Source organism: Osmia lignaria, chromosome 8 (assembly GCF_051020975.1).
Source record: "Osmia lignaria lignaria isolate PbOS001 chromosome 8, iyOsmLign1, whole genome shotgun sequence".
NCBI lineage: Eukaryota > Metazoa > Arthropoda > Insecta > Hymenoptera > Megachilidae > Osmia > Osmia lignaria.
In genome coordinates, this window is record NC_135039.1 from 11,269,144 (window position 1) to 11,280,123 (window position 10,980).

Sequence of the window (10,980 nt, forward strand, 5' to 3'; positions counted from 1 at the left end):
TCATAGCACCAAGGTTTAAATTAAATAAAATATAATAAAAATTACTCCCTCTTTGATTTTTTTCATCTTTAACTAATATTAGTTAAGTTAACAAAAAATCAAAGAGGGAGCAATTTTTATCATATTTTATTTCATTTAGACCTTGGTGCTATAATTATACAAAATCCCAGAGTATGATTTTCAATTATTAATAATTTCAGTAAGTTAACTTTTTATAATAATTTTTCCCATAATCTCACCTATTAATTTTATAAGTTTATAAGTTATATTATATTATATTTTATTTTATTTCATTTAGACCTTGTGCTATGATTACACAAAATCTCAGAGTATGATTTTCAATTATTAATAATTTTTTATGATAATTTTTCCCATAATTTCCCCTGTTAATTTGATAAATTTATAAGTTATATTATATTTAATTTATTTAATTTAGACCTTGTGCTATGATTACACAAAATCTCAGAGTATGATTTTCAATTATTAATAATTTCAGCAAGTTTCCATTATTCTATTCTTATTCTTATTTTTCTTTAAATTTGAATTTCCACTCTCGCCAATCGAGATGGTTGTGCGCACGAGAAGAGCTTGAAAATGGAGTATCCTAGGAGGAGTTCAGTTGCATTGCCGGTTGCTTGCAGCGGCTGGATGCTTCTCGGGCTGCAACCGAAGGCTAATACACCTTCAGGCAGGTCCTTTTTCCTTCGTTCGTGCTTCTCGTTCCCGCAGGACAGGATTGACCAGTTCTCCAGCGATGCATGCTCGCAGGATATTCAAATGCACCGAGCCAATGTCTTTCTGCCTTTCCTTCGTCGCTCGTTGCCTTTGTTTCTTGCGTACTTTCCAAGGAAAATCTTAGTTCAATTAATCATAAACGCAGATAGTATTTCTGCAAGGAGAAACTGGAATGGATGGCAGGCAGCTACCGCCATTTTATTTTTCACCGAAGCTGCGTCCAGTATTCATTTATATTTGATTTGTATCCAAAATGGAGGCAGTTAATTCTACCTGTTCCTCTTAACGAAGGTCAATTCGTTCTCAACGGGTCAACTCGATTATCATGCTCCAGTTGGCAATCCTATTTTCTTCAGATTGTATCTTCATGGCACACCGTGCCATTAATCCTCGACTGGAAACTGAACGTTCAGCACTGTCTCTTTTAACACTTTATTTCCAGTAACTGGAGAGTAATTATTAAATCTTTGATTATCTATAATTATGAAGTAATAATTGCTTTTTTTATGTCATGTGCGAAGGGGCCCCGTTTCGGACCCCTTTAATCTCAGGGCCATATTGCAATTAATCTAAATCTAAAATTGCAATTATTCTGAATCTAAAATTGCAATTATTAATGATGCTTTGAAACCAGGGCCGGCCCTGGGCCTAGGCAGACTAGAGCCCCCCAAGGTCTAGGGCCCCCATAAGACAATTTTGCGTTTAAGAATGCAAGAAGAGTAATGTAAATGCAAATCGAAATTAGTTATACAAACTTTAATGTTAATTTTATAAATTTTATTTGAGGTACTTTCTTTTATGTCAGGGGCCCTTTTCCGAGCTCACCTCGGACCCCCGAAATCTCAGAGCCGGCCCTGTGGAAAGGCCATATTGCAATTATTCTAAATCTAAAATTGCAATTATTAATGATGCTTCGAAAGACAGGGCCGACCCTGGGCCTAGGCCCCCCAAGGTCCAGGGCCCCCATATGCCGGTTGCGTCTAAAAATGCAAGAATGTTTACTTGAATATTAATCTAAATTAGTTATACAAGCTTTAATGTTAATTATATAAATTTTATTTGAAGTACTTTCTTTTATGTCAGGGGCCCTTTTCCGAGCTCACCTCGGACCCCCGAAACTTCAGAGCCGGCCCTGCTAAGCCATATTGCAATTATTCTAAATCCAAAAGTGCAATTATTAATGATGCTTTGAAAGGCAGGGCTGGCCCTGGGCCTAGGCCCCCAAGGCCCAGGACCCCCATAAGACGATTCTACGTCTAAGAATGCAATAAGTGTAATGTTTACTTGAATATTAATCTAAATTAGTTGTACAAGCTTTATAAATTTTATTTGAGTTACTTTTTTTTTACGTCAGGGCCCCCTTTTCGGAGCTCTCCCCGGACCCCCGAAATCTCAGGGCCGGCCTTGCCATTTTAATTCTGCAATTCTTAATTATAATACACCCAATTTGTATTATTTCAACTGAGTTACAAATAAATCAACAACAATCAAAGGTTGATGATATTAAAAATTATTAATAAATTTTCAATAAATAAAGCATTAAAAGAGACAGTACTCCTCCTAGTCTTCCATTATTTGTTTGCTGTGTTCTTTGAAAAAAAGTGACTCAATTTTTCTTTGGGTAGATATCTGATGTCGAATGTACCCCTTCAAGAATTGCTGTGACATTACTAGAATAGCGATTGAAGGTATACTCGAGCGAGAGATAGGAAAAGTGAACGCTCCGACACTCGAGCCAGGCATAACGTGGTTCAAGATTGTACGTACCTAACGTACAATCTGAATTACTGCATATACGTAGCCTTGTTGTACATGTAAACCAAGTCTCGATCGCCTGGTGTTGCTATGGGGACGTTTCTTTTTTTCTTTCTTCCTTTATCTCTCCCCCTCTTCTCTATTCTCGTTCGATGCTCTTCCTTTCCGTGGATTTCTTGCGGTTCTCCGAGGAAATCTATCTCGTCCGCAAAACGTTTCTGCGTCCATCACCGATGCCTATAGCGCTAGATCTACCAAGGGGGGTCAAAATGACTTATTTGGCATTTCTTATAATCACTATTCATTTTCACTACACTTTGTTTTCTAAAATATTATTTTGTAATATTTTTTTTTATGCAGTATACCTCCATACACCGAGATGGGTCATTTTGATCCCCCATGGAACGTAGGTAAACTTGTGATTTTGGGGGGAAACTTCCGAAAGGCCCCCCCACCCTAGGACAACCAAACTTCGGATTTATAGTAATTGAGGGACGAGAAATCGAATGAGATCATTTTCAGAACTGGCAAATAAACCTTTCTCGAGGTATACAGAGTATTCTAAAAGTGTGGGACCCCCCTATTATCTCGATAAGAACGCATTTCCACGGAAAATGACTATCCTAACCTAACAGTAACCCTAACCTAACCCTAACCTAAACCTAAACTAACCCTAACCTAAACCTAAATTAACCCTAACCTAAAGTTTCCCCCAAAATTACCATAGGAGACATAATGACTAATTAATTCGAAAAACAAGCCATTTTGACCCCACACATCAATCACCGGTGATTCTAGGGTTAAGAAGCGCCCGGCAATGAAGAGGAATCCCTATAGTTAGCCCTATGGTTTGAATATCTATCTAATAATTCATTACTTTTGTAACCTTATAACATTGATGTGTAACATTGGAATCATTGTTTCACAGGGTAAGAACCTATCTCATTTCAATGGAGACGCAACGCTTGATGCGCAAGCGAACGACTTAAGAATCCTTTTTCATGATTGCAATAAACTTCAAGAGGGCACTTTGACGTCTTGAAAGCCATTGGAGTTTTAGACTGAACAATGATATTCTTCTGTGGAAAACATTAGCGGTCTCAGGAGCATTTGCTGAACAGCTTGTGTATTGTTCATACTGTAACCAGGAACAATGGATATTCGCCAGGACATGTGTCGTACCTTGTGTACACCGGACGTTCCGACCGCTCTGTCAACGTCTGTTAACCACCAGTATGACAAGAGAGCTATTTCAGTGAAGTTTTATTGATAGATAGACAATTTAAGCCTTGCCTAGATATTTATATGGTCCACCAGGTATCCATTGCTTTATTACTTTATCACTAATGTATACAAATTCTTTCTTTTATTAAACTTACATTCCTTTACTATTTTAGAACATCCCAGGTGCTTCATGTATGATTAGATAAAAGGATACGAAGGATTCCTACTTTACCATCTTGTGATTAAAAAATGAAGGAAAAGGAGATTTGAAAAAAAAAAAAAATCTTTGCAAGTGCGTACGTCCCTGGGATATCCAATTAGCGCAACTATACTTCTTTCTTTATTAAATTTAAATTCCTTTATTATTTTAGAACATCCCAGGTGATTTATGCATGATTAGATAAAAGGATATGAAAGTTCCCTGCTTTACCATCTTGTGATTGAAAAATGAAGGAAAAGGAGATTTGAAGAAAAAGAAAATATCGTCGCAAGTGCGTTCGTCCCTGGGATATGCAGTTCATTCACACGGCTGTGTTTCGCTAAATATAATATGGCGGTGACCCCGGTCCTTCACTGTCGACTCCCCTTCCCCATCCCTCGATTCCCCACTCCTCCCTTCAATGCTTCCCTAATTCAACGCCTCTGTGATTACGTCCCTGCCCTCGCATCCCCTGTCCGGGGTACCGTCCCTACCTTCGACTCCGCTTCTATTCCCTTCTCTTCCTCTTCTTTTCTCTTTACTTCTGCCTCCTTTCTTTCCACCCCACCGCCACCCGCTTCGCCGGCTAGCTTTCTATTCTCTGTTCTTGGTTGCCGTGGAAGAAAAACTGACAATGAGCAAGAAGAGGCTTCTCTGATCCTCTATCTTTCTTGATACTTTTCTGCCTGCTCCAATTTTATCGTATCCCACCATGATTGGCAGAGGTGCTTCCCTTAAGACCTTATCGTTAGATTTGATTAGCAGTATGATTGCTCTTTTATTTTTTCTTATTATTAGTTTAAGGAGAAAGGAGAAAGTTCCATATTCCTCCTAGGTTTTCCCAAAATTTAAAATAAGTAGTGGGAGAAATGAAAGTCCACATTGGATCCTAATGTTTATAACAATTGTTAAAAAGATTACTTTTAATTGATAATGTTTGATCAGTGGTTCCTAAAGATACTTTTATTTCTTATGGTAGGAAGAGGCCGAGGGTTTTGGGAGAAGAGGATTGCCAGAGGATCTCGAGGTGCAGGAAAGAGTGCAGCTTTACGTGTAGCGTACAGAATTCTGGCTCGACTGCTCCTGCATCCAGGCCCTTCACCGCCTTTTAGACCTTAAGTTGCATTCACACTGAACAATTGAAACATCTTTGTGCTCTTTGAAAATTTCATTTCAAGGTGTTGGCTTTATCTAAAAGGTAACATTATAAAAATATTAACATTTACTCTATATTGTAAATCATTGTCATTATTGTAAACTGTGAGAAATTTTGTAGAATAGAATTGACAAATCTAAATAGCCCCAGTAAGTAATTAAAAGCAAAGAAATGCTGGAAGAAGAAATGTTGAAAATATCCTATAAATTATTAATTATTAATTAACATCAATATGAAATGTAGAATATTTATTGATATTTTGTATTTATTTCAGGCTAAAGAATACTTCCAGGCAGATAGATGGAAGGAGCAGAGGCAATCTAATCGTAGAGCATAATCGGTCAGTTGGAAACGGTGCCTAACATCCCTTAGGGCCGCGCAAGGAGAGCTGCAGAGGCCATTCAACTGTCTACGATCGAGCAGGCAGGGGATTTTTACAGCGGCCGGAGTCTACCTACTCTCTGAGCTCTCGTATTCTTCTTGCTCTTCTTCTCTCGCCGTATCCTCCTCTACTTCTTCCTCTTCTCCTTCTTGTTTTCTTGTACAGCTTCCTTTTTCTATGCCCTCCTGATCTCTCTACCCTGCAATGGCGTGGCGAGTCAGGGACCGTGCGTGAGAAAGTCCAGTCAAAGATCCTCCAAATTATGCTGAATTTCTAGCCAATAATTGCACCGATCATTTAGCTGAAGATGTTCTTCGGTCACGCGTTCGAAGGAATGAAATTTTTTAGAACCTTGAGGATTAATCATTCATTAACACTAGATTGCCAGGCTCATATCCATCAAAATAGATATAGCACATATGGATTTTTGGTACTAAGGAGTGTACCATTAAGAACCAACATATGTTCCAAAAAAGATTATTTCAGTTTTATAGCACTAAAATTGTAAATGAGTCAAATTCACTCGCTCTGGCAATCTAATGTTAATTGTATATTGTAGGAATCTGAAAAATTAATAAATCATTGGCATAACTAGGATTTCTTTTGAGGTGTGCCATTTTAGAATTTGGAAGTAGTAGGAGCATCCAGGCCCACTCTGTCCCTTACCTAATTACTCCAATGATGAAAATATTAATTACGAATTTCATATCGTTTCTTTTTCTCCATTTTCAGGTGAAGTATTCCTGAAAGATGAGAAAGGAAACGGGATCATCAACGAAGCGAAAGCGGTTATCAGCTATACTTGATGATACTAACCCGTAGATCCGAACTTGTGGGCTTTTTTATATGTATACCGCAAGCTCCTATCTACCGGTACATGTAGTCAGGCCAGCATTTAAGCTTTTCGACGGAACCTCCTCCTTCTCATTCGCGCCTCTATGCAATCCGCGAGTAGAGGTACTTCCGGTTATCAAGACTTTTTGCCAAGTAATATTCTGAATAGAAGAGTTACATCAGGAAGGGGGAGAGAATGAGACGATGCGCGAGAGAATGAGAATTAAAAATTTAAGTATAGTATACAAAAATAAATGTAACACCATTACGATACTAGGCGCCCATACTAGAACAAAGCGATTGATTTGCAGTGGGTCACTATATAGCAATTAAAAGTAGTGTTTAATAAACACTCACAGTGCCCACTATGATCGGTTTGCAAAGAATGGTCCAAATTGATAATCTAGTTTTTTGAGTTAAAAAGTCACCAAAAAATCCCTATCAGTCGTTTAATAGAGGAGCCTCGCTCCAACAACGTTATTGTTAATGTTCGATAGCTGTTAAAAGCAGGAACGGAAGCGAGAATTAAGAAGAGGAAACGAGCAGCATTAGCGACGACGCCTGGGTGAGGTAGTAGGTTGTATAGTAGGGAATGGAAATTCGCGTGATACGAAGTCCACTGTACAACTTGCTAACTTTCCCGGTCGTCGACGCCGCAACGTTTCATCGGTTCAACGTTTTTATCTTCAAGAAGATTCAGAAGATTCTCTGACGAAGATACCGAAGTTCTATTAGTGCGTAACGCGCGTATTTGCAGTGTGAATATAGTATTAAATAAAGAAGATGATCTGCTACCAGAAACGATGCTTGTAAAATAAGTTTATAATAAGAAGAAATTAAAGTGGTTGTATCAAGCATAAATTGTTTTAAAATTGAACAGATGATGCCTTTAAATTATCTTAAATAGCTGAAGTGTCATAGAGGAATATAAAATAATAATAGAGACAGTATATTGCTTGCAACCATCTTAAATTAATAAATAATTTTATATTTTCTTTTCTGTTAAATTGCAAGGAAATGAATGGTGGTAGATCCTCTTAAGACGAGAGTGTGTACTTCTATACGTCTATGTGTGCAATAGGTACACGGGTAAGGGATGAAAAGGGGTAGAGAAAATGAAATGGGCAATGGCGGGCGGGCTGATTGTAAAGCCTGCCGCGTCGCCGGTCCCCTGAGACCCTAACTTGTGACGTCGCGACCGATATCTCACAGGCTAGATTCTCTGGTATTGGCGATGAGTGCTGCCTTTTGCCGATCAAAAGTCAGTCCTAGTCATCAGAGATAGAAAACGTCCGGATACGTCGACGCCCTATAAAAACGAGGAGAGACTCTGACATTCAAACGTCTACTGCATGACGCATCTTGGAAAAACGTAGTTTATCTGTGAATATATAATGTACATCAATATTGTAACGCACTGATGCAACATTATTTATAAATTTATTTGTCAACAGCAGTGGCGGTTCGTAGCTAAAATTAGTGAGAAAATTTTTTAGCCTTTGTTTTAAAAAACCGGCATTGCGGGAGCGACCGTGCTCTCTCTCCTGCGCAGCCTAGTACGCAGCTTCCCATGTGAGCATGCGCGTGCGCATGCGCACACGGTCAAACACCACGCCGCTGGAACTAGGAAGCGCATAGTTACGTACAAAGATTTTTGTATCTTTTTCATAAACTGGGGGATGGCTACTGACATTAAGCTTAAGGATTATATATTGTACAAGTATAAAGAAAAAATTAAAAAAGAATTCATTATATTAAATGTTATCGATAATAACAAATGGAAATAGAAGGTGCTGCAGTTCCATTGTGCCTATACGCGAACCGCCACTGGTCCAACAGTTATATATTCACGTCAGGGGATATCCTGAAATTGTCAAAGTACTTTTCATTTTCTTTTTAGTTTCTTCATTTTCTGTGGATGCTGATTTCAGTTTCTAAATCATTAAGTTTATAACTAATATAAGTAATCCCTTAAATATTTTGGGTGGTGCATAGTTTCAGTTTATTGTAACGGTGTACATTAAAAAAATAAACAATGATCTTTATATTAATCTTTATATTTCAGTATTATATGCCCGATTGTCTGAGTAACAATTAATATTTTTTTCTTCTTATATAAACAATATTGTATATTTTTCACTGAATATGTACAATGATTGGTGCAAAATATTCTGGAAGTAGGATGATAAAGATCGTTGTGAGCGTAGAAAAATAGTGTTCCATCAGAAATATCTTCTACCTTCTTCCACTAACCGACTAAGCTCAGCGGCCGAGTAACCGAGAACTTGCTTCAAGTCGCATACAAATTTGTACACAAATCGTTTCCCGTGAACCTTAGAAATCATATCTCCGTCGTAATAATAGCGTAAGGCGCGGCTTAATTTTTCATAATTCATCGACGGTTTGTTTTTACGCGCACCCCAAAGTTGTGCCACCGCTTCTGGTTGATTCAACTTGAACTCTCCTTCGGTCCCAACCCATTGTATAGCACCTCTGTGCTCCCGGTCGGTTAATAGCTCCAACAAAAATTGCCATAATTGTATCTGACCACTGTTAACCGAACGGCTAGAGGTTGCTATCGTAATTGGCGTGGATTCGATGTTCTCAAAAGGAACACTGACCACTCGAGCCTGTTGATTCACCACCGGTCGGGATTTTGGAGTCTTCTGGTTTCGAACTTTGATTGACTTCTCAACGTTATTTTCTGTAGGTGATGCTGGAGGGTCCTTTTGTACAACGGCTAAGATAAGGTTACATATAATTAATGAAATTATTCAATAATTTAATAATTGCTTTAATAGTACGTACCAACAAATTTACACTTTCGAAGTAACTCTAAATGAGTCCAAAACACTTCCCCTGGATCAAGTGGCACTTTCGCCTGGAACTCCTCAAGCGTAAGATTGCATAACTGTTGACCAGTTATGTTCCAATCAGCTAATTTCACCGATGCTAAATTGAACTGTCTCACTGCCCACTGAAGCCAATGCTTCACGTGCGTCTGCGTCCATTCTTTTGGATCGGCTGGAATTTTTAACCGTTCCTGTATAATATATGTGTGTGCGTAAAATTTCAGTATGTATTAACTGTGAATTCTATACGAGATATAAGTTGTACCTGTTCTTTCTTATACTGTGGATCAACCATCCATCTAATTATGTTTCGTTTGCTGTCTTCATTAATTGGAACGGATGCTAAAGGAATAAAATAGAATTGAAAAATATTCAAAGTACACATAATAAACATTGTAAATAATGTTAACGCGTACTGCTGTTCTCTGCTAATTCTATGTAATCTTCGGCAGGTTTCAAGACATCTACTATATTAATACGTCTTTGATTAGCTTTTATTTGAACATTTACTTGAACTAGTCCTTCTCCTTGAACGCATTGGTCCACTAAGTTTTTATGACTCTCTAGCTGCAAATATATTTACAAATTAAAGAACATCTGTTATAATGTTATTATATTATTCAGCTGCGATATACCATTTGAGCATCTTGCAGCCAAAATGAGTAGTCTGTTAATTCAACTCCTAATCTTTGTTCTAATAAATTTCTTAAAGTGGACAGAGGTTCTCTTATGTCCATGTGTTGCATTAGTACACCTTCGTTGCAGTCGTCTCCATTTACTGCACCCTCCAAAGCAAAGCTTGGTTCTACTTCCAAATCGGAACTTTCTTGTTGCAGTTGAGCCATTATGTCGTCTTCTTGCGATAATATGGCCTCTGGCTCCATTTTAATGCGTTTTATGATCGCATAATCAGAATCATCATCCGTGTCAAAACTATGTAACGTAAACATACAGTTCTTTTAGCATAAATCAAACAGCGTAAATCAATAATGAATGTATGAACAATTGAAAATCATTACACGTAATTAGGAACAGTGTATCTTCTATTATGGTTAGGGTATTAATAGAATTTCATTGTAAACAAAGTATCCCCTTTCTAGCAACTAACTTGTGACATAGATTATGATGGAAAGTTCATAGTAACCGACCTCTTCTCGCAATTTTTCCGTCCGTTTCCAAGATCCATCAGCACTAATCGAAGCTGTCAAAGCTTACAAAGTAGACCTGAATGAACTTTAACCTTTACAAAATAATAAAGCTCTCGTTTTCTAAAACTTCACGGACATCTTGTATTACTATAAATGCATTACCATGGGCTACAAATTGCATAGATGCATCAGCTTCGGTCAAACTTCGTTTTAGGGGATCAAAAATTAACGGTTCCAAAATATGTAGTCTTGTAGTTTTTGACCTGAAGTATTCGAAAATGCAAGTTAAAAGTCCAGAAAACCAATGGTTTAAAAAATACAATTGTGTAAAAATGTACGTATTTAGTGATGTTTGACAGATTAGTACGACGCCATATTGTTTCTACGCATTCTCTGATTGGTTCGTTAAAATGACTGTAACATCCGCTTATCTTATTTAAAAACATACTGCTTCTTAATTGCTGCGATCAAGGAATTCATAAGGTGTATTTGGTTAATTTTAAAAAAGCTATGCCACAAAAATTCACATAGGCGATTTGAAAAATCTTCCACGCATCCAACCTATACCGCAGTTCACCAGAGTCCATAACTGCGACGCGCAGGTTGGAAGATGGTGGGGGAACGCAGCGAGCTCTCTGCTAATCGCTTTCCACTTCGTTTGGGAGTATCGCCAATCAGGGCGAAGATGCGTACTG

General features: G+C 37.9%; 1 protein-coding gene and 1 long non-coding RNA gene across 5 annotated transcripts; one reads left to right on the forward strand and one right to left on the reverse strand.

The window, feature by feature from the left end:
• The first annotated feature begins 373 nt into the window (after window positions 1-373).
• LOC117608957 (uncharacterized) lies at window positions 374-9,026 on the forward strand. Of its 2 annotated transcripts, XR_013062524.1 has the most exons (4): window positions 374-3,807; window positions 3,888-4,006; window positions 4,086-5,111; window positions 5,344-9,026. It is a non-coding gene; the product is annotated as an uncharacterized LOC117608957 (long non-coding RNA). The 2 variants fall into 2 exon arrangements; XR_004582459.2 differs by having other exon boundaries at window positions 3,888-5,111.
• On the reverse strand, window positions 8,339-10,630 carry Ets97D (DNA-binding protein Ets97D). 3 transcript variants are annotated; one of them, XM_034334749.2, is made up of 6 exons: window positions 10,246-10,630; window positions 9,773-10,070; window positions 9,554-9,704; window positions 9,403-9,479; window positions 9,094-9,328; window positions 8,339-9,025 (listed from the first exon to the last, which is right to left on the reverse strand). In XM_034334749.2, the coding sequence occupies exons 2-6, from the start codon at window positions 10,019-10,021 to the stop codon at window positions 8,508-8,510; spliced, it is 1,230 nt and encodes a 409-aa protein (XP_034190640.1). In that variant the 5' UTR covers window positions 10,022-10,070; window positions 10,246-10,630; the 3' UTR covers window positions 8,339-8,507. The 3 variants fall into 3 exon arrangements, with proteins under 3 accessions (XP_034190640.1, XP_034190638.1, XP_034190639.1); XM_034334747.2 differs by having other exon boundaries at window positions 10,286-10,629; XM_034334748.2 differs by having other exon boundaries at window positions 10,157-10,629.
• Between the last annotated feature and the right edge of the window lie 350 nt (window positions 10,631-10,980).

Coding starts and splice junctions, on each gene's coding strand:
- Ets97D (XM_034334747.2), bottom strand. CDS start 10,323: ATGGATCTTGGAAACGGACGGAAAAATTGCGAGAAGAG. Junction 9,705..9,772: donor GGCTGCAAGATGCTCAAATG/GTATATCGCAGC, acceptor ATATATTTGCAG/CTAGAGAGTCATAAAAACTT. Junction 9,329..9,402: donor CACAGTATAAGAAAGAACAG/GTACAACTTATA, acceptor TATATTATACAG/GAACGGTTAAAAATTCCAGC.